Source organism: Equus asinus, chromosome 2 (assembly GCF_041296235.1).
Source record: "Equus asinus isolate D_3611 breed Donkey chromosome 2, EquAss-T2T_v2, whole genome shotgun sequence".
In the NCBI taxonomy this organism is placed as follows: domain Eukaryota; kingdom Metazoa; phylum Chordata; class Mammalia; order Perissodactyla; family Equidae; genus Equus; species Equus asinus.
In genome coordinates, this window is record NC_091791.1 from 141,906,277 (window position 1) to 141,929,046 (window position 22,770).

At 34.8% G+C, this 22,770-nt stretch overlaps 1 protein-coding gene across 4 annotated transcripts in view; it reads right to left on the reverse strand.

Moving 5' to 3' along the window:
- TEX9 (testis expressed 9) overlaps nucleotides 1-22,770 on the reverse strand; it is a 57,603-nt gene that overhangs the window by 6,562 nt on the left and 28,271 nt on the right. For all 4 annotated transcript variants that reach the window (XM_044764834.2, XM_014860454.3, XM_070501315.1 and 1 more), the window contains 3 exons: nucleotides 22,597-22,679; nucleotides 22,000-22,173; nucleotides 8,094-8,228 (listed from right to left, as the gene is read on the reverse strand). In XM_044764834.2, the coding sequence (XP_044620769.1) occupies nucleotides 8,094-8,228; nucleotides 22,000-22,173; nucleotides 22,597-22,679 (392 nt within the window). The remainder of the gene's footprint in view (nucleotides 1-8,093; nucleotides 8,229-21,999; nucleotides 22,174-22,596; nucleotides 22,680-22,770) is intronic.

Below are 22,770 nucleotides of genomic sequence, written 5' to 3' on the forward strand. Positions count from 1 at the left end.
AAATGCTAAAACATGTACAAAAAAAGTGAAGATAATGAGCCAATAAAGGAGACAAAATGGAATCATTAAAAATATTCAAAAGAAGGAGAAAAAGAAATGGACAAAAAAAGAACATATGGAAACAAAAAACAAATAGCAAGTTAATAGAATTAAACCCTACCATATTAATAATCACATTAAATGTAATGGCCTAAACATCCAATTAAAAAGTCAGATTGTCCGATTGGATGAAACTTTAAAGACAAGGAAAACTCAACTATGTGCCGCCTACAGAAGATATAAAGGAGTTACAAGAAAAAGGATGGAAAAAGGTAAGCTAATGCTAGCTAGTTAAAAGAAAGCTAAAGTTACTTAAAATCTAACAAAGTACATATCAGAACAAAGACTATTACCAGAATATAGTTATGTCACAATAATAAAGGGTTAAATTCTTCAAGAGGATATAACAATCTTAAATATTTAATATACCTAATAACAGAGCTCCAAAGTACATGATGCAAAAATTGACAAAACTGAAAGGGGAAGTAGACAAATCCACACTTCTATTCAGAGATCAGTACCCCTCTTTTAGTCATTGAGAGAACAAGGAGACAGAAAATATGTAAAGATACAGAAGACTTGAACAACACTATCAAGCAACGTGACATAACTGACATTTTTAGAATACTGCACCCAATAAATGCAAACTATACATTCTTTTCAAGGGGACATGGAATATTTACCAATTTAAACTGTATTCTGGGCCATAAAACAAGTCTGTATAAATTCACAATGATTCAGATAAGACCAAATACATTATCTGTCCATGATGGAATTAAATTAGAAATCGGTAAGAAAGGTATCTGGAAAAATCCCCAAATATTTGTAAATGAAATGACAAGCTTCTAAATAACTCATGAGTTAAAAAAAAAAATCAAAAGGAAAATTAGAAAGTATTCTGAATGGAATGAAAATGAAAACATGACAAATCATCAAACTTGGTGGGATGTAGCTAAAGGAATACATAGAGGAAATTTTAACAATGTTAAATGCTTATATTATAAAGAAGAAAGGTTTCAAATCAACAGTCTCTGCTTCCATTTTTAAAAATGAGAAAAAGAGAACAAATTGAACCCAAAGTAAAGAGAGAGAAGGAAATAATAAAGAGCAGAAATCAATATAAAAAGAAAATAAAAAATATTACAGGAAAATCAACAAAACCAGATTTAGTAAGGCTCTAGTGTAAGACTGATCAGGAAAAGAAGACACAAATCACCAATATCAAGAACGAGGTAAGGAAAAATCCCACAAAAATGTGGGAGGAACATCACCATAGGTTCTATTCTATTCTATGTCTTATTCAAAGGACAATAAGGGAATAACATAAAAACACTACATGCCAATAAATTTGACAACATAGGTAAAATGGACAGATTCCTTGAAAGACACACCCAAATCACACAATAAAATACAGAGAGCCTCTATACAGGCATACCCCAGAGATACACAGGTTCAGTTCCAGACCACCACAATAAAGCAAATATCACTATAAAGCAAATATCACACAAATTTTTTTGTTTCCCAGTGCATATAAAAGTTATGTTTGCACTATACTGTGGTCTATTAAATGTGCAATAGCATTATGTCTAAAAAAACAATGTCATATCTTAATTTTAAAATATTGCTAAGAAATGCAAATGCTGTTGGAAAAATGGCACCAATAGACCTGCTTGACACAGGGTTGCCACAAACCTTCAATTTGTAAAAAATGCAGTATCTGCGAAGCACAGTATGCCTGTATAAAATACTTCTGTATTGGTCAAAGAAACTGAATTTGAAGTTTAAAATCTTTCCATGTGAACTAAGAATGATCTTTTTTTTAATCTTGAAAGGGTTAAACAAATTTCTTAGAAAAGAAAACCAGCCAAGAATATGCACAGGGACCATATGGAGCCCACAAAACCTGAAACAGTTATTAGTTGGCCCTTTACAGAAAAAGCCTGCCTACCCTTGGTCTGTGTAGAATCCTAAATATTCTAGAACAAGTAACTTCAGCAAAATTTCAAGATACAAGTTCAATATACAAAAGTAAATTGTATTTCTCTATTCTAGCAACAAACAATTGGAAATCTGGATTTAAAAAATCACAATAATATGAAAAAGATGAAATAGGGATAAGTTAGGTAAGTGTTCACCAATAGATGAATGCATGAAGAAGTTGTGGCATATACATGCAATGGATTATTCAGCCATAAAAAAGGAAGAAATCCTGCCATTTGCAACAACATGGATTGCTTATATGTTTATATGCAATATGCATATCACTTATTTATGGAATCTAAAAAAAAAAAGCCAAACTCATAGAAAAAGAGATCCAGATTTATGGTTACCAGGAGTGGGGGGTGGCAGGAAGGGGGACTGGATGAAGGTGGTCAAAAGGTACAAACAATTTCCAGCTATAAAAAAATCCTGGGTATGTTATGTACAACATGATGACTGTAGTTAACACTGCTGCATGGTATATTTTAAAATTGTGCAGAGAGTAGATCCTAAGAGTTCTAATCACCAAGAAGAAAAACTTTTTTCCTTTTCCTTTTTTTTTCTTTGTTATTTATATGAGATGATGGATATTAACTAAACTTATCGTGATAATCATTTCACAATATATGTAAGTCAAATCACTATGCTGGACACCTTAAACTTATACAGTGCTGTATGTCAGTTATATCTCAATAAAACTGGAGAAAAAAGATACCAAGATGGTAAATAAACACATGAAAATGCTCAACATCATTAGTCATTAGGGAAATGCAAATGAAAACCACAATGAGATACAATTAGGTGCCCATTAGAACAATTAAAATATAAAAGACTGACTATATCAAGTGCTGGTGAGGACACAGAACAGCTGAAGCTTTCGTATACTGCTGGTGAGAGTGTAGATTGGTACAATCATTTTGGAAAACAGTTTGACAGTTGAAGATACATCTATAATACAACCCAGACATTTGACTCCTAGGTATTTACCCAAGAGAAATGAAAACATATGTCCACACAAAGAGTTGCATGTGAATGTTGATGGTAGCTTTATGTGTAATAGCCCCAAACTGGAAACAACTCTAATGTCCATCAAAAGGTGGTATAGGTTGATATTTATATCATGTATAAAGTTATTAAAAGTGACCTATTGTCATATACAACAATGTGGATGAATCTCAAAATTACTGTACTGAGTAAAAACACATTTTTAAAAAGAATATAAAATTCTAGAAATTGCAAATGAGTTGCCTGGAGATGGGGGTTAGGAGAAGAGCATAAAATATAAAGGAGCACAAGGAAACTTCTGGGGGTGATGGATATATTCATTATCTTTATTGTGGTGATTGTTTCACGGTATACACAGTCAAAACTCATCAAATTTTACACTTTAAATATGTGCAGGTTTATTGTATGTCAATTATATCCCAAAAATGTGAAAAAATAAAAATAGAAATATATATACCTAAAGACAGGCAAATGAGAAAATTGTGGGACACAGCTCAAGTATAACTTTGAGGACAATTTTAGCTTTGAATGCTGTGTTAGAAAAGAAGAAAGGATGAAAATCAATGATGTAAGCCTTCAATTTAAGATGATGGAAGAGCAAATTAAAAACTAAAGCAAGTAGACAAAAGGATACAATAAGGAGAATTCAGTGAAAATAGAAAACAGACAATACAGAAAATAAAACCAAAAGTTGGTCCTTTAAAAGGATTAATTGATAACTCATTAACAAGATTGATCAAGGATTAAAAAAACACAACATGGATGAATTTCAACACTATGCCTAGTGAAAGAAGGCAGTAGAATGTACTCTTTCTATGCAATTCCATTTACATGACATTCAAGAACAGAAATATCAGAACAGTGGTATCTCTGAGAGAAGGATGTAGTGCCTGGAAAGGGATGCAAGGGAACTTTCTAGAGGTGATGAAAATATTTTATATGTTGATTGAAGTGCTTATTACACAGATGTACAAGAGCCCAAACTCAATGAATTATAATGGAAAATCTGTGCATTTTATTGTATGTAAATTCAATTAAAAAATTCACTCAACTCTTTTATGTCCCTCTAGCTCTACCCTTTAGCTAAGCTTCTTGAAAGAATTACATACATCCACTGTCTCCATTTCCTCACCTGCATTCATTCTTCATCTCCCTTGAATTTAGCTTCTTTCCTATCATACTCTACTAAGACATTTCTAACTAAGATCACTTGTGTTAAATCCAGCAGATTTTTTCAGTTCTCAGAGAACTTGACCTCTCAGTAGTATTCAACATTGTTGACTGCTTCTTTTGAAATACTGAATTCTTCAAGGCTCAGCCCTAGGCCGTTCTTCTTTCTTCCTCTCTATCATGTCTTCCTAGGGAACACTAATGGCTTCTGCTACTATCTCTGTGCAGACTTCTCCCCTAAATCTTGACATCTCCCCTTGTATTTCCCAGAATATCTTCAAACTTAACATGTTCTAAAACAACTCAATCATCTTCCCCAAACCTATACCAGTGTTTCTTATTTCAGTGAATGGCACTACATATCTAGTTCTGAAAACCACAAGTCAAAACATCCTTAAGCTTCCCTTTCCCACAATCCCACATCCAGTCCATCACCACATCCTAGCAATTTTCTCTCCTAGATGTATTTTTGATACTTAGTTTCTCTCCATCTCTACCAGTATTAGTTTAGTCCAAGCTACATCCTCGTCTCTCACTTACACTACTACTCTTAACCAGTCTATCTGCATCCATTCTGGCCTACTTCCAATCGATTCTCTACACTACAAACAGAGAAATACTTTCCAGGTGCATATCTGATCATGGCATAGTCTCCCTTCACCTTTTTCAAAATAATCATGTAGTGGCTTTGCACTGCTCTTTGGATAAAATCCAAAATATATAACGTGGCCTAAAGGACCAAGCTCGTTTGGCCTCTGCCTATGTTTGAAATCTCACTTTGCAACACTCCCTTCACATTCATCCTGGCTTTCATTACCTTTCTTCTTTCCTGTCAGAGAGCCATTTTTTACATATTATTCCTTCTATCCATAATGTCTCCCCTGGCACATGACTCCTACATATTATTCAGATCTCAGCTTAGAATTACATTTTTCAAAAAGCATTCACTGACCTGGTTACCTGCTTAAAGCACTGTGTACCCCCCTTCATGGCATGTATCACAGTTGCACCTTAGTTTTGTTTGATGAATTGTCTAAATAACATCCAACTTCTCCACTACAAGATGCATGGCTATAAGCACTCCATTTATTTTTTTATCACCTTTGTATATCCAGCCTCTAGTAAAGATCTGGCAGGTACCTAGCAGACCCTTATAAATATTTCTAAATGAATTAATGAAGAATTAAAAATTATCTGTTCCTAAATGAAGTAACATGGACCTGGTGACATATTTTAAATGGACTTCAAGCAACCATCTAATCAAATGCCCTGTTTTTAAGTAGAATTCCAGTCAAACTATCACATAGTTGTCTTTCATCATTCCTTTCTTCAGTGTGTTTCAGAAGCAATTACTATGTTCCAGGCACTGAGGCAAAGAAGTGACAGAGACAGTCAAGGTTCCTGCACTCATTCATGCAGCATCCGGTTTAAGTTGACTGACATTTCACTTCAAAAGTTCTTACTCTAAAGCCAGATTACTTGTTTCCTAACCTCTGTGGAGAATAAGTTTATCATTATTTTTTAAATAAATCTTTAACTTTCTGATGACTGTGAGGCAATCTTGTTCTATTTTATGGAAACCTTACTATTTCTCAAACTATAGACCTGAATAATTTTAATTGCCTACATAACTATATGTCTAATCAGAATGAGAAGCAAGGTACAAAGAATTAAAATGGAAAAAATATACCTGCTCACAAAAGATAAACATATATAGATTAGACTCCAAGGAAAAACCTATTGCATATCCTGAAAACATCCCTCAAAGACAAAAGTCAGAAATAAGGCAAATAATTGACAAATCAAAAACTTAAGACACATACACATTGTTTTTCAGAAATCTGAAAGAAGTTGCATTTAAAAACTCTTTTCTCAAAATACCTACTCGATAGTAAATAGTAAGTGATATATACACAAAATGTTATCCCACTGTGTCTAAATCGATTACCCATAATGCAGACCTGGGGTCGGAAGTTGTCTTGACTACATCTACATTGTTTTTATAGTGGTGTTGGTTTTAAACTGAGCTGTTCACACACCAAGTCCTCATTACTTGAATTTGCAAAATGGCTGGCTAGAATTAGGAGAGTCATCTGTTGTCATGGAAACAAGTTTCTCTTTCTATTTCTCTAATGTGTGTGCTAAAATAGAGATAAAAATCTATAACCACAATTATCAAACCCTGACATATACATGGTTATTCCATTTTATTTTCTTCAAAATCCTTTTAGAATGCACCAAATTGGAAATAATACTCTAATAACCTGCTAACTATTGGCAAGTTTGTAAGGATGACCTCCTACTTGTTCATTTAATAACTTCTATTAATAAATCCCAGTCATCATGCCCTCATTGATGGCTCTCGAACATGAAAGTCTGATCATAGAGCATAAACTATCTCACAGAAGATATCTTAAAACTCTGTAGTCACTGTAACATATTTGCCTCTGTTAAACATGTTGGAGGACTTAAGACCAATTTAGTTCTATGTCCTATTAATTGTTACTAATTTAATCCAGAATGTATCATCTGTGTATGTAATTGCAATGGCTCTTAATTTCATCATCCAACCCATTGTTAAATTATTAAATATTGTCCTAAAGGAGAGATTCCAATGGAACAGTACTTTCAGGCTGACACAAAATCAACAATGAATAGTCAACATTTATAGCGTGTACAAAAGGCTTTCACACACATCGATATTTGATCCTTCATTTATTCAACAGATATTTCAGGAACTGAGTGCTAATTCTATGCCAGTCATTGGCTAGATAGTGGGGATACAATGGCAGTCCTTACAATAACTCTGTAATAGTGGTTATCAAAATGTCTCAGAACGAGTAGCATCCGCATCACCTGGGAACTTGTTAAAACTCCACATTCTCAGGCCTCACCCCAGACCTACAGAATCAGAATCTGGGGGTAGGGCTGAGCAATTCAGGAATCTCTAACAAGCCCTCCAGGTGATTCTGATACATGATCTAGTTTGAGAACCACTGCCCTGTAAAATAGCTCCTTACATTATACAGTAGTTCCTGATCATCTACGGTTTCGCTTTCCATGGTTTCAGTTATCCACAGTCAACTGTGGTCCAAAAATATTAAATTCAAAATTCCAGAAATAAACAATTCATAAGTTTTAAACTGCATGCCATTCTAAGTAGTATGATGAAATCTCATGCTGTCCTGCGCTGTCCCACCTGGGACATGAATCATCCCTTTGTACAGTGGATGGATGCTGTATACACTACCCACCTGTTAGTCCCATAGTAGCCATCTTGGTTATCAGATCTGCTGTTGCAGTATCACAGTGCCTGTGGTCAAGTAACCCTTATTTTACTTAATAATGGCCCCAAAGTGCAAGAGTAGTGATGCTGGCAATTTGGATATGCCAAAGAGAAGCCATAAAGTGCTTCCTTTAAGTGAAGAGAACATAGCATATAGAGGGTTTGGTACTATCCAGAGTTTCAGGCATCCACTAAGGGCATTAAAACGTATCTCCCCTGCGGATAAGGGGGGGCTACTGTATATTAGAAAATTGAGGCTCTGACAAGGATATCACAGACTTGGGATACAAAAGAGACTTTTTGCCACCACTTATCCCCAGAGATTAGAAAAGTGTGTGGCATATAATATGGGCACACAATAAAGATTTGTTGGATGAAAAAGATGAATGAATCCTCCAAAGAGTTGTGTTTTCACTCAATTATGGCAATAGCCCAAGCAATATAGTCCTAACTTACTGAAAATGTACATATTGATAATGAATGCATTTCCTCTGAAAAGAGAAATGTTCACCATGACATCAAGAATTATAATTTAAAAACTACTGTTTTTGACTCTCACATAAAAGAAGTTACCAAAGGTTATCAGTACCAAAACTACTCAATTTTTCCATACCTTGTTATTTTGCCTTAATTTACTTAACTCTAATTTATATTTTTCTGCTTCTTCTAGAGCTCTATTCAAACGGACTTCTGTGGCACTTTGACTAGTGGCAGCCTGTTTTTGTAGTCTTCTTTTATTTTCTAATTCCTGTAGAGTAAAAGAGAATAATATGGAACATTTATAAATATATCATAAATTCTCTTTATTATTTTGCAACATTTTCCATTTCCATATTCCTTGCTTTCTCCCAAATTTTACACACACACAGACACACACACTCACAGCCAGAGACCGAGCACTGAGTGACAGTCTTAGGGAATTCTTACCCTGACTTGGTATTAGGAAAACATGTCCTTAAAGATGTAGTCACGAAATAGGCTTTCAGATTACTTTTTATTTGGAATTTTCTGCCTCTTTTTATTGACCCCAAGTACACTATACATGTCCTCTATATTTATTTTATACACAACTCTTTATAATTATAGTTCTTCCTTTGGGAACCTCCCAAAACACCAATGTAAGACACACACTCTCTCATAAATACTGTGTTCGTGTAAACCTGACAAAGTATACCATATAAAAAAATATTTGTTAAATACAGAGCATTCCACATTAGCCTTAGAGGAAAATCCAAGTTCTGAGTAAAAACAACAGATCCTATGGATTATTTTCCACCTCTTAGGGTGGGTCTAGACCTGCATTTCTGCAAATATTCTGAGAGGTGCTGTCGTACACAGTCTTCACACCACACGTGGAGAAACGCGAACATACAAGATAAGCTCCAAACTGCGCCATAATCTCATCTCCAGCACAGGTGATACCCTTGGCTCTGTCAACAGCCATGTTTGGCTCTCTCCCAAACAGCCATGATGTTTCTTGCCTCTGAACCCTTGCTCATTTTCTTCTTTCTGCCCTGATCCCTCCCTACTCTTCATTGTTACCTGGCTAGCACCTACTCATCCTTTAAGACTCAGCCAGGGCGGTACACTAGGTTTTCCCTCCTCACAGAAGCCGTCTCTCACTATCGCCTCCCTGTTCTCCCAAGTTGGATTAGGTATCCTTTCTTCAGAGCTTCTACAGCACCCTGATCTACATATAATCATAGTACCTGCTGTGTGGAGCTGAAACTATCCATTCACTTCATTTCCCCACTATAGTGTAAGCTCCTGAGGGTAGGAACTGTCTTAATGTCTATATTCCCAGCACTTTAGTGGCATATAAGAGGCACTAATGACATGTTTATTGAACTAAATTTATTTTATAATTCTTAACTCACTCTTCCTTGCATCCCCATACAATGCCTAGTCCAAAGCCTTATACAAAGCAGACACTCAATAATTACCATGGAATTGAAATGATGCAGTTAAAAATACAGTTGTCTGTTTTCTTCTTTTATAATTTTTTCTCCTGGCTCTATCACTACATTTTATTTGAAACTGATCTCCCTGGCTCTGAGCAATTAAGGGGAAAACAAAACAAAACATAACACATGCTGCTCTTTATGTAGGTTTCTAAACAAATCAAACTGTGTACAGATGCCATCTGCTATCACCAGCCTTCTGCGCAGCTTTGTGGGTAGCAGCTACACTAAGAACAAGCCTGATTTGTCTCACTGTTCACATGAGAAAGCAGAGATTCTCATTAGCTGCAAAGTCCACAATTCTTGCTGCCTCATTTCAGCTTCCTCACATAAGAATATGGAAATGAATCTTTGCTCTTCTCTTTCCGACTGATGACTTTGTAACCTACTTCACAGAAAAATGAAAAACATCCTTCACCACATGATCTCCCCTTACCATTGAATCAATACTGTCTCTGCTTCTTGGGAGAAGTGAAAAAGAATAGTCAGAAGAGTAGTAAAGTAGGAAATAAAGTTTTCCTATATGAGTAAATCCATTAAAGAAAGGGAAACCCTTAACAAAAACTTGAAAACAGTTCTGTCTTCAAGCATACTCAAGTACTTTTTACAAAGTGAAGACAAGATACCAATACTGTTATGAAGAGCTTGCATCCTGAAAATAATAAAGAAAATCTATTGTTACCAAAAAAATTAAGCAGTTTACATGTTGCTAAAGTTTTATGAAAAATATCAAGCCCTAAATTTTACATTAGTTTTTAAAAGAAAAAGCTGGATAGCTTAGAGAAAATCAAGTCTAAATTTAAAAGTAAAATACTATGAGATCCAACAAGAAATAATGTGCCATTCTCTAATAATTTTTTAAAGCATTCATAAGATACTGGGGAGGGGCAAGAAGAGAAAGAGGTATGTATCAGTAGCCAGGGCACAAGATAAAATGTAGTATATGCTTTAAGAGTAACACACATTGCTATAGTAATTCAGATGAGGAATAATCAGATGAGGACAAATAAATGATCAGATAAGGTTCTAGAAACAAGTGGCCAAGGTACAAAAAGCAATAAACTTGGAGTCAGAAAACCTGCCAGCTTTGGTAGACTCAGTTTCCACATTTGAAATTGAGAGTAATAATATCTATACTTAATAGGTTTTACTTATTCAACACTTTTATCAAGCACTTACTATTATGCCAGGTACTATTCTACATCATGGGCACACGATAATTAACCAAAGTTCCTCCCCTCATAAAGCTTTCTAGAGGAAGAGATAGATGATAAACACATGCATACATACATATTCACTCATATGTAATACCGGGTAGTGATAAGGGCTATGAAGAAAAATAAAGGGTAGGGTGACAGAGCAATGGCGGAGGAGCATAATTATTTAAGATAAAGTGGCTATGGGAAGGCTTCCAAATGAGGGAATGATCCATGTAAAGATCTGAAGGAATGAATTACAGACTGGAGGAACAATGAAGACAAAGACTCTGAGGCAAGAATCCACTTAGTATATTCAAAGATCACCTAGGTGGTCAGTGTGGCTTCAGCTGAGTGACACAGCCACAGTGTCAGGTCTTGAGACAGGAGAAACAGGCAGGGCGAGCTTAGGCAGACCTTGTAAACCCTGCTCAGGAGTTTGGATTTTATTCTGAATGACATGGGAAGCCTTTGGAGGGTTTTTAGTAGGGGGTGTGTATGTCTGTCATGACCTAAGTTTTTTTAAGGATTATTCTAGCTACTGTGGTATACTGTGGTACTGAGAGTAGGAATACCAATCTAGAAGGTCACTGGAATAGTATAAGTGAAAGATAGTAGCTTAGACTTGAGTAATGAGTTTTTGACAATGGGTCACTTCTATATATTTTGAAGACAGAATAGGCAGGACTTGATGGATTGGATGTAGGTGTGGGAAAGAGAAGGATCAAGATGATTTTTGGATTTTGGCCTGTAACAACCTGATGTCTTTTACTGAGAGGGAGGAAGGGAGAAGTAGGTTTGCAGAGGACAGGGAAGCAAGAGTTCCCTTTAGGACATATGAAGTTTAACATACCAAGTAGAGATATCAAGTGGGCAGCAAGATGTAAGAGTTGAGCTCAAGGATGTAAGAGCAAGAAATAGAAATGTGGAAGTGATCGATATATCGATGGTATATAAAGCCATGGAAATGAATGAAGGCATCTCAGAATTGGATGTAGACAGAAAAGAGAAAAGAGCCAAGGACTGAGCCTTGGACACTCCAACACGTAAAGGTCAGGAAAATGAGGAATAAAATCATCAGCATGGTGCTATATAAGCCAAATTAATAGTGTTTCAAGGATGGAGTAATCAACCATGTCAAATATTGCTAAGATATAAATCACTATGAGGAATAATAACTGACTAGAACTGGCAATGTGAATTACTGGTGACCTTGTTAAGAATGGTTTCAGAAGCAGAGTAGAGATGGAAGCCTAACTGGAGGAGCTTTAGGAGAGAATGGCAAATGAGGAATAGAGACACTGAGTATAGACAACTATTTTAAGAAGCTTCACTTTAAAGGGGAGCAATGATATAGGGCTGGAGGTAGATGTGAGACCTACGGAGGTTTGTAAAAATACATATTGGAGAGTCCATGGCATGTTTGTATGCTAATGTGAATAATCCAATAGATAGAGTAAATTTGATTTTTGCAAGAGAAAGAAAGACAGGAAAATTGTAGGAGCAAAGCCCTTGAATAGGAGAAAGGGCATGGAATCCAGTGCACAGTGATCAGCTTTAGACCGAAGAGATAGTAATCCATCATAATGAAGGAGAAAAAAGAATAGATGGTTATAGAGGCAGAGAAGTTGACAGATTTAGTAATAGGATCAGGAAGAGTTATCTTTTGATTCTGTTTTCTTAGTAAAATAGGGAGCAAAGTCATGCACTGAGAATGAGAAGGTTGGAAGAGGTAATGGAAAACTGAGGAAGAAAGATCACCGTTTAATAATCACCTCTGAAAGTGGGAGAGGGAACTGGCTTCTCAGAAAGTGGGAGAGGAAAATGGCATCATTACACTTGATATTTGTAAATAAATTTAAAGTAGGACCAATCCGCTTGCCTGTGTATTTTTGTCCAGCCATAATTTACTGCTCATGAGTAGGCATGCAGTAGGGGGTAAATTAGGTTTAACTAGGGTTGAGTTTTGCCCACATACTAGACTGGCAGGAAATTAAGAATATATGCAATGGATAATTAAGTTGTGTACCATGGAACCTAAACTGAGGAAGAAGGGAATAAAGAACATGGGAGAAGTGGTAGGCCTATATAAAAAAAGCATATATGAGAGTATCCAACTATTATATGTATATGATAGCAATTTGTAAACTATACAATATTAAACAAAGATAAAGTACCAATAACATCATAGCTTTGCAGGATACATATAGGCAAAAATGAAAAAAGTTTTCTTTGCAAAATAAGGAAATGAAGAAGTTGAGAAAATGCTTTTTCAGAGTTTCACTATGAAAGCAGAAAAGAACAAAGCACCTTTAGGAAATGACACAGAGCTCAATTTTAGCTGAAGCAAGATAATGACAGCAGACATATATTTTTTAAAGTTACTAATGATAAGAGTGACATGATCCATGATCAGAGAAACTTGCAGAGTGCACCTACTGGCTTTAATTTGACCAAAACCCCAAACAAAACAGAGATTAAGTCTTCCACCCATGATGAAAGACTAAGGATCTAACGTAAAATGCATTGTAAACAACTAGAAAAAAATGGTCAAAATATGTTAAAAACTGTATTAATACTGGGAAATAGTAGGATTATGATCCCTGAGAGAAAGAAAACAAATGAGGTAGTCCTACAAGCATCCCAGCATTCTGCCTGGAGGCCATATCTACACTGCAGGCATAGGTAGGAGAAAATACAGAGTCCAGAGGTCTGTTGAATTAAGGAGGCAGAGATCAGAGTTGGAGGAGACTGAGGCAGCTGGAATTTGTGTGGTGGGTTCAAGTAAGGAGGAGCTACCTTAGGAGGGAGCTTCAGGAATCTACATGGGAAATCCCTTGATTCTACTGAGGACTAGGCCACACCTGCATACCGGGCAACTCAACAAGGCCAGGCAGAGAACAATCAAGGAGTTGTAAATAGAACAATTCCCATAGCTCACACAGGGCAGGAAGACATTTGAGCTCTAACCAGTCTGAAAGGACAGCCTCAGTCATCTCTGGGGCATTTGGTGGAGACCCTGGAAAGTCTCTTTAGGGGAAGCCTTAGTGGTAGAGCTGAACTATTACTAGAGGCTACTCTAGACACACCCTAGCAAAACTTAAAAATAGGCCTCAAAGGAATTAAACTGGCAAATAACTACTTGTCAAAACCCAACGCCATCTTGGACCTTGAAGGTATTATGTTAAGTGAAATAAGCCAGACAGAGAAAGACGAACTCTGTATGACTCCACTCATAGGTGGAAGTTAAACATGGAGACAAAGAGAATTGATTGGTGGTTACCAGGGGAAAGGGGGGTTGCGGGGAGGGCACAAAGGGTGAAGTGGTTCACCTGCAACATGACTAACAATAATGTACAACTGAAATTTCACATGGTTGTAAACTATCATAATCTTAATAAAAAGTTAAAAAAAAAAAAACCAATGCCATGTTCACAAAGCACCCTAAATACAGGCACTCAACAATATAATAGTCACAATGTCTAGCATCTAGTATAAAATCACTGACTAAGCCAAGTATCAGGAAAATGTAACTGATATCCAGGAGAAAAATCAGTCAATAGAAACAAACCCACAAATGAGAAATACAATGGATGTAGCCAACAAGGCTGTCAAAACAGCTATTTTAATTATATACAAGTATTTAAAGCAAAACATTAATATGAGAAGATAAACTGAACATACAAAAGAAAATCAAATGGAATTTCTATAGATGAATAATATATCAAAATGAAGATTTCACTGGTTAGGAATAAGAGCATATTAGACACTACAAAAAACAGATCAGTGAACTACTGAAGACACAGCAATAGAATCTATTCAAATGAAGAATATAAAGAAAAAACAGCTAAAACCAGCTCCTCAGTGACCTAATATTACTGATATTATCAGTGCAATAATATCAGGTGGTTTAACAGAAGTATAATTGGAGTCTTAGGAAAGGGTGTTGGAATATAGGAAAAATATCTGAAGAAATAATAGCCAAAACTTTCCAAATTTGATGAAAACTAAAACCCACAAATTCAAAAAGCTCAACAACTTCAAGCAGAATAAACACTCTCCCCACACAAAACTGAGAAAGCGCATCATTATGAAATTGCTAAAAAGCAATGACAGAAAATGTCTTAAGGGCAGAGATAGAAAGAAAGGAATTACTGTGGACATTTTGTCAGAAACTACACAACCCAGAAGACAATAGGATGACATTTTTAAACTACTAAAAGAAAACAAAAATGGTCAACTCACAATTATACCTAGTGGAAAATACCATTCAAAAATTAAAGGGCCCCAGAACACACATGAGTGCAGACAAAACTGATGGAATCTGAATAATGGCTGTGGATTGTACCAATATCAGTTTGCTGGTTTTGATATCATACTAATTATGTTAGACATTACCATTGAGGGAAACAGTGAATTGTACAAAGGACCTCTATGTGCTATTTTTGAAACTTCCTGTGAATCTATGATCATTTCAAAATAAAAAGGTTTTTTTAAGTATGGAAAAATACAGTCTTTTTCAGAGAAACAAAAACAGAGAATTAGTGAACTTGCAAACTGACACCACAAAAATTGATAGGGTAGTTATTTCAAGCAGAAGTATGGAAAAACAGATCTAAAGAATGAAGAATACCAGAAATAGTAAATATAAAAGACGTTTCCATATCTTAATCTCTTCAAAATATAACTGACTATTTAAAGAAAAAATATTGTGGGATGATAACATTTAAAAGTAAATGTATGACAACAAAAGCATAAAAGAAAGGAGGCAGAAATGGCATATATTGTGGTGACAGTCTTATATGTGAAATAGTATAACATGATTTAAAGGTAGACTGTGATATGTTAAATACGTATATTGTAAACCTTAAATCTAAAACTAAAAATATAAGACAGAGATATAGCTAATAGTGGAGAAAAAAATGCAATACTAAAAAGTATCCAATTCAAAAGAGGAGAAAGGTGACAAAGAACAGTTGGGAAAAATAGAAAACAAATAGTAGGATCATAGATTTAAATCCAAACATGAAAAAGTGCATTAATGTAAATGGTCTGAGCATTCCAACAAGAGACAGAGACTGTCAGAGTGGATAGGGAAGCAAAACCCAATTCCATGCTGTCTGTAACAAACCCACTTTCAGTATAAAGACAGATTAAAAGTAAAAGATGAAAAAAGATATACTGTGCAAACATTAAGCATAATAAAGCTGGAATTACACTAATATCAGACAAAGTGGACTTTGGAACAAAGAATATTAACAGAAATTTAAAGAACAGTATTTCATAATTATAAAGGGGGCACTAATCAAAACACTATTATAATCCTAAATGTGCAGGCATCCAAAACAGAGACTGAAAATACAGGAAGTCCAAACAGATATAACTGAAAGGAGAAATAGACAAATCCACAATTCTATCCAGAGAATTCAGCACCAGCACTCCTATCTCAATAATTGATAGAACAAGCAGAAAATCAATAAGGATATAGAACACTTGAACAACACTACCAACAAATTTAGCCTAATTGGTATTTATCGAAGACTCCACTCAACACAGCATAATACATATTCTTTTCAAGTGCACATGAAGTATTCACCAAGAGAGGCCAAATACTGGTCCATAAAACTAGTTGAAACAAATTTTAAAAGAATAAAATCATACAGAGTAAGTTCTTACACCACAGAATTAAATTAGAAATCAATTAACAGAAAGAAATGAAAAATCCCCAATTATTTAGAAATTAAACAATACACTTCTAAATAATCAATGATCAAGGAAAAACAGGAAGGAAATTAGAAATTGCTTTGAACCTAATGAAAATATCAAGACAGTATCAAAATTTGTGGATGCAGATAAAGCAGCACTTAAGAGGAAAATTTGTAACTTCAAATGTTTATGTTAGAAAAGAAGAGAAATGGAAAATCAATTATCTAAGATTTTACCTTAAGAATTCTGAAAACTAAGAGTAAATTAAACCCTATTAAGAATGAGGGCAATGCTAAAGATAAGGGTACAAATCAATGAAATAGAAAACTAACAAACAGTAGAGAAAAATCATTGAAGCCAAATGCTCAATGAAATTGATACATTTCTAGCTAGACTGATTAAGAATAAACCAGAGAAGACACAAATTATTAATATCAAAAATGAAATGCAGTCATTATTACATATCATACAGGCATTATAAATATGATAAAGGAATATTATGGACAAATTTAAGCCAATAAATTTGACTACTTAGATGAATTGGAAAAATTACTTCAAAAACACAAATTACCAGAACTGACTCAAAAAGTAACAGAAAATCAAAATAGACTTATGTGCACTAAATAAATGGAATTGGTAATTAAAATCCTTCCAAAAAGAAAACTCCAGCCCACAAAGTTTTACCAATGAAGTATATCAAACATACAGATCAATGTAACAGGCGACTCCAGAAATAGACCTGCACATATAGTCAATTCATTTTCTACACAGGTGCTATACTAATTAAGTGGAGAAAGCCGAGTATTTTCAATAAATGCTGTTGATTATCTGTATGAAAAAAATGAAGCTTGACCCTTAACCTCATACCATACACAAAATTAACTTGAAATAGATTATAGATCTATTTATATACAATACATATATACATAAAGACTAAAACCATACAATTTCTATAAGAAAACATAGGAGAAAATCCTCATGACCTTGGGATAGGCAAAGATTTCTCAAATAGGATAAAAAAAAGCACAAACCACAAAAAAATACATTGGCATTCATCAAAATTTAAAACTACTGCCTTTTGAAAGACACCGTTAGGAAAATACAAAAACCAAGTCAGACTGGGAGAAACTATTCACAGTACAAATTCTTCTAGCAAAGGAATTAGACAAGGAAACATAAAGAACTCTTACTATAACCCAATATTTTTTAAATGGGCAAAAGGTTTGAACAGACACATCACAAAAGAAGATATACAAATGACCAATACTTCTGCCTTTCTAGAACAGCTAAAATTAAAAGACTGACAATACCAAGTTTGGGGGAGGACACAGACTAACTGGAACTCTCACATATTGCTAGTCAGAATGAGAAATGGTACACTGTGGAACACAGTTTGACAGTTTCTTAAAAAGTTAAAGATACACTTTCCATAAATCCCAGAAATTCTACTCCTAGGTATTTATCCAACATCATGAATGATATTGGATCCTTTTACACAAAAACATGTGTCTACACAAAACATTTGTACATGAAAATTCATAGTGGCTTTATTTCTAATAGCCCAATGCTGGAAACAACCCAAATGCCCATCAACTGGTGAAGAGATAAACAAAATGTGGTAAATCCATAAATAAATACTAATCAGCAATACAAGCGAATAAAACACACAATAACATTGATGAATCTCAAAAACATTACGCTGAACGAAAGAAGCCAGACCCAAAAAAGTACGTATTTATGATTCCATCTATCTGAAATTTTAGAACAAGAAAAACTAATCTGTAGTAAAAGAGTGCAGATCAGTGATTGCCTGGGGCCATGCTTAGAGATGGGATTTACAGGGAAGGGACACAAAAGAAATCTGCAGGGGGATGATAGAAATTTTCTTTATCTTGATTGTGACGGTGGTTATAAGGATGTATTAATCTGTCAAAACTCAATGAATTCTACAATTAAAGCAAGTATATTTTATTAAGTTATTCCTCAATATTAAGTTTATTTTTACATAGAGATCATCAAAAGAAAAACAAAATCCAATGCTGAAATAAAATGCTTTCTGTTTTTATATTTTAGAAATGACTCCATCTGTTAGTATTAGCAGCTAAAATAAGTTAATACACATAATCATTTTTTAAATAGTTGGCTTTTGCAAGTTTATAGAAGCAGCTTCATCAAACCCAAGCTTTGTTTTGCATTTCTGCAAACTGTACATTGAGATTTGTTTCTAGAGATAGAGAAAATGAATGGAATTAGCAAAGAAAGATTCAATCTTGAGTTCCACCTAACCCGTAAGAGTTGTTACACCTCTCTGGCTGGTAGGTAGACAGGGATTCAAGTTGGAAGTTCAGAGCCAATGAAAGTTAACATAAAAAGCTTCAGATAGCCAATGCATCATAATTGCTTAGTTCATTCATTGTGAACCCAAAGTTTCAGATATTCAACTCTATACAGCAATGAGATTTTGGAACAGCTGTGTGTTTAAGTCCATTTAATTGGGGGAGGCGGGAGGGGAGTAGAGAAAGAGCCTACATGATTTGTAGAAAGAACAGACTCTGGAGTCCATCTGACAAACACGGTTTGAATCCTGCTCTGCCACTCCTGTATGACCTTGGGCAATTTGCTTAAACTCTCAGATTCAGTTTTTCCCTTGCTGTAAAATGTGTTTGCCTGGCACATAGCACTCAAAAAATGTTAGTTCCCTTTCTGCCTATACATAGGTAGAGTTGTAATCATGTAGTCCTTTGAGAATATTAATCTATTGTCAGAGTACAGGATACAATGGATAAGGAAAAGAAAAAGGATATAAAAATCAGTGAGGAGAATTCAGAAATAACATAATAATAGCTTGAACCAAATAGTGGCAATGGAAATTGAAAAAAAGAGACAAATGAAAAACAATTGGAAGAAAGAATGCACAGGACTGGGTATGAGGGTCAAGAACAAGAAAAGAATTAAAGACTTGGCAAGGTTTCAAGATTATGTGAGATTAGAGCAGTGATGTGCCAGAGCTTGCTTGCACGATGACAAATGGTAAAGTGTCATGACAAACTAAAACAGTTGTTTCCAGATACAACACTTTTTTTTCAGACCATTTGTCTATGTCTTAGATCAATAGAAATATAATACAAACCACAGACGTAATTTTAAATTTTCTAGTAGTCACTTTAAGAAGAGGTGAAATTAATTTTAATACTGTATTTCACTTATCTCAAATCCAAAATATTATCATTTCAACATGTAATCAATATACAAAATATTTATAAGATTTTACATTCTTTATTCTTTTTTGTATTTAGTCTTCAAAATCCGATGTTTATTTTACACTTACAGCATGTCACAATTTGGACTACCCACATATGGTGAGTGACTGCCAATCAGACATCCATTCAATGTCACACTCCTCAGCAATAAAAAGAAACCAATGACAACATGGGTGAATCTCACATGCTCTACGCTAGGGAAAAGGCCAAAATATAAGAACCAAACACAGATCAGTGGCTGCCTGGGACTGGGAGCAGGGGAGGACTTGACTAAATTCACAAGGGACATTTTGGGATGATGGAACTGTTCTATATCTTAATTATGGGTATGGTTAAGTGACTATGCATTTGTCAAAACTCAAAGAAATATATACTAAAAAGGATGATTTACAGTACATAAATTATATCTCAATAAATCTAATGCTAAAAATTTTATTACCCAAGATAATGCTATTTATACAAGACCAAAATGTTTAAAAATAGGCTCTTTTATATGAGCACACTAAAGAAATATGACATAGTAATGAAGATGGCATGTTTTCTTACTACTTAAATCCCAATACATGCTATATTACGTAATTTTTATGGCTGTCTTGCAAAGTAATACTGTACAGTATGTTTCATTTTTATTAACACAATGGTACATTAATATAAAAATTTTTAAATAGGATAGCTTATCTGAAATATATCCTCCCCTTAGATATCACACCAAAAGCACAGGCAACTAAAGAAAAATTAGATAAATTGGACTTTAAAATTGAAAACGTTTGTGCTTTGAAGGACACTATAAAGAAAATGAAAAGATAACCCAATGAGTGGTTTCATGGAGAAATATTTGCAAATCATATATCTGATAAGGGACTTGTATCTAGAACATATAAGGAACTCCTACTACTCAATAATTTAAAAATTCCAATTTAAAAAAATGGGCAAGGGGCTTGCCCAGTGATGTAGTAGTTAAGTTCACATGATCCACTTTGGCGGCCCAGGGTTTGCTGGTTCAGATCCCAGGAGCAGACCTACACATGGCTCATCAAGCCATGCTGTGGCAGTGTCCCACATACAAAATAGAGGAAGACTGGCACAGATGTCAGCTCAGCAGCAATCTTCCTCAAGCAAAAAGAGGAAGATTAGCAACAGATGTTAGCTCAGGGCCAATCTTCCTCACCAAAAACCAAACAAACAAACAAACAAATAAATAAAAACGGGCACAGGATCTCAGCAGACATTTCTCCAAAGAAGATATACAAATGGCCAATAAGCATATGAAAAGATCTTCAACATCATTAGTTATCAGGGAAATGCAAATCAAAACCACAGTGAGATAACTACTTCACACCATTAGGATGGCTATAATCAAAAAGATAATCTGGGGGCCGGCCCTGTGGCCTAGCAGTTAAGTTTGGTGCACTCCACTTTGGCGGCCCAGGTTTGGTTCCCGAGTGTGGACCTACACCACTCATTGGCGGCCATGCTGTAGGGGCGACCCACATACAAAAAAGAGGAAGATTGGCACAGATGTTAGCTCAGGGCGAATCTTCCCCAGGAAAAAAAAAAAAGATAAAAATAATCTCACATGAGTTGGTGAGGATGTGGAGAAATTGGAGTGTGGAAATGTGAAAATGGTGCAGGTGGTTTGGAAAATAGTCAGCAGTTCTGCAAAAGGTTAAACATAGGGTTATCATATGATCCAGCAATTTAACTCCTAGATATATACCCAAGAGAAATGAAAACATATGTCCACACAAAAACTTGCACATGAATGTTCATAGCAGCATTATTCAAAATAGCCAAAAAGTGGAAACGATTCAAACATCCATCAACTGATAAACAAATAAAATGTGTTATATCCATTTACCCCTTAAAAAGGAATATTACTCTATAAAAAGGAAGGAAGTACTGATATGTGTTACAATGCAGATGAACCTTGAAAACATTATGTTAAACAAAAGATCTCAGTCACCAAATACCACATACTATATGATTCTATGTATATGGAATGCCCAGAACAGGCAAATATATCAGGACAGAAAATTGATTAGAATTGCCTAGGGCTGGAGGGGACTGGGGGAAGAGGGTTGGGGTATTGTGTGGCTAAATGGTATGGGGTTTCTCTTTGGGGTGATGAAAATGTTCTAAAATTGATAGTGGTGATAGTTGCACAACTATGTGAATATAGTAAAAGTCACTGAATTGTACACTTTAAAATGGTGAGATGTATGTGAACTACATCTCAATAAAGCTGTCAAAAATACTCTCCTAGACATGGGGGAAGAATTTTTAGTAAATAGTAACAAAATAACTGAACAACCAAAAGTGGTGTCTATACAAACATGCAACTTGAATGTTTCAGAGCATCTTTGGCATTAAGTTAGGAAAAATAGCAAAATTATTACCCTTTCTACTGAAGACAGCTGTTGCTGTAATCCAACACATTTTTTGTTTGCTTCTTCGAAAAGAGTTTTATATTTTTCTGTTTGAGACTGTTGCAAATTAATTGTTCGCTGCTGTCTCACACAATCTTCTTCAAAGTTTTTTACTTGAGACTTTAAATCCTGAATTTCATCCTCCTGTAGTTATGAAATTATAGATTATGTGAAAAAATGCACAAGATTTGGTATCAAAACACAAAGCAGAAAACAAGAGGAGCTTCATATGATCTTTGATGAGATATTTATACCCATTTCATGAAGAAAAACAAATTATATTCTATTTTCATCTTCAAAAATGGAAGTCAGATGTCTTACTTAATAGCTTACACTTGTAAGCCTAATATAGAGAATTCTAATTGCTAACAAGTATTTAAAATTCTTTAGGCTCTGTGAAACTTCACCATCCACAGAACAAAGTTCAGTATTTACATACAATTTTTGAATTCAAAATTTAACTCTGAATTATATTTCAATGAAGCTATTTTTAAAATATAACTGAAATTGCTCCTAAAATGTCTTTGAATATTAGAGCATTTATTTTGAGAGGTTTTAAAAACTTACCTTTTTATTGCATTCACACACAACATTATCCAATTCCTCCTGCATGACACGGAGTTTGGCCTTTAAAAATCTGATCTGTGCCTCTGTGTATATAAATAATTATATTTATTATCTTTTGCTGAATCTAAGATACCATCAATTATAAGACAGACCATTATTTTATGAGGGAAAAAA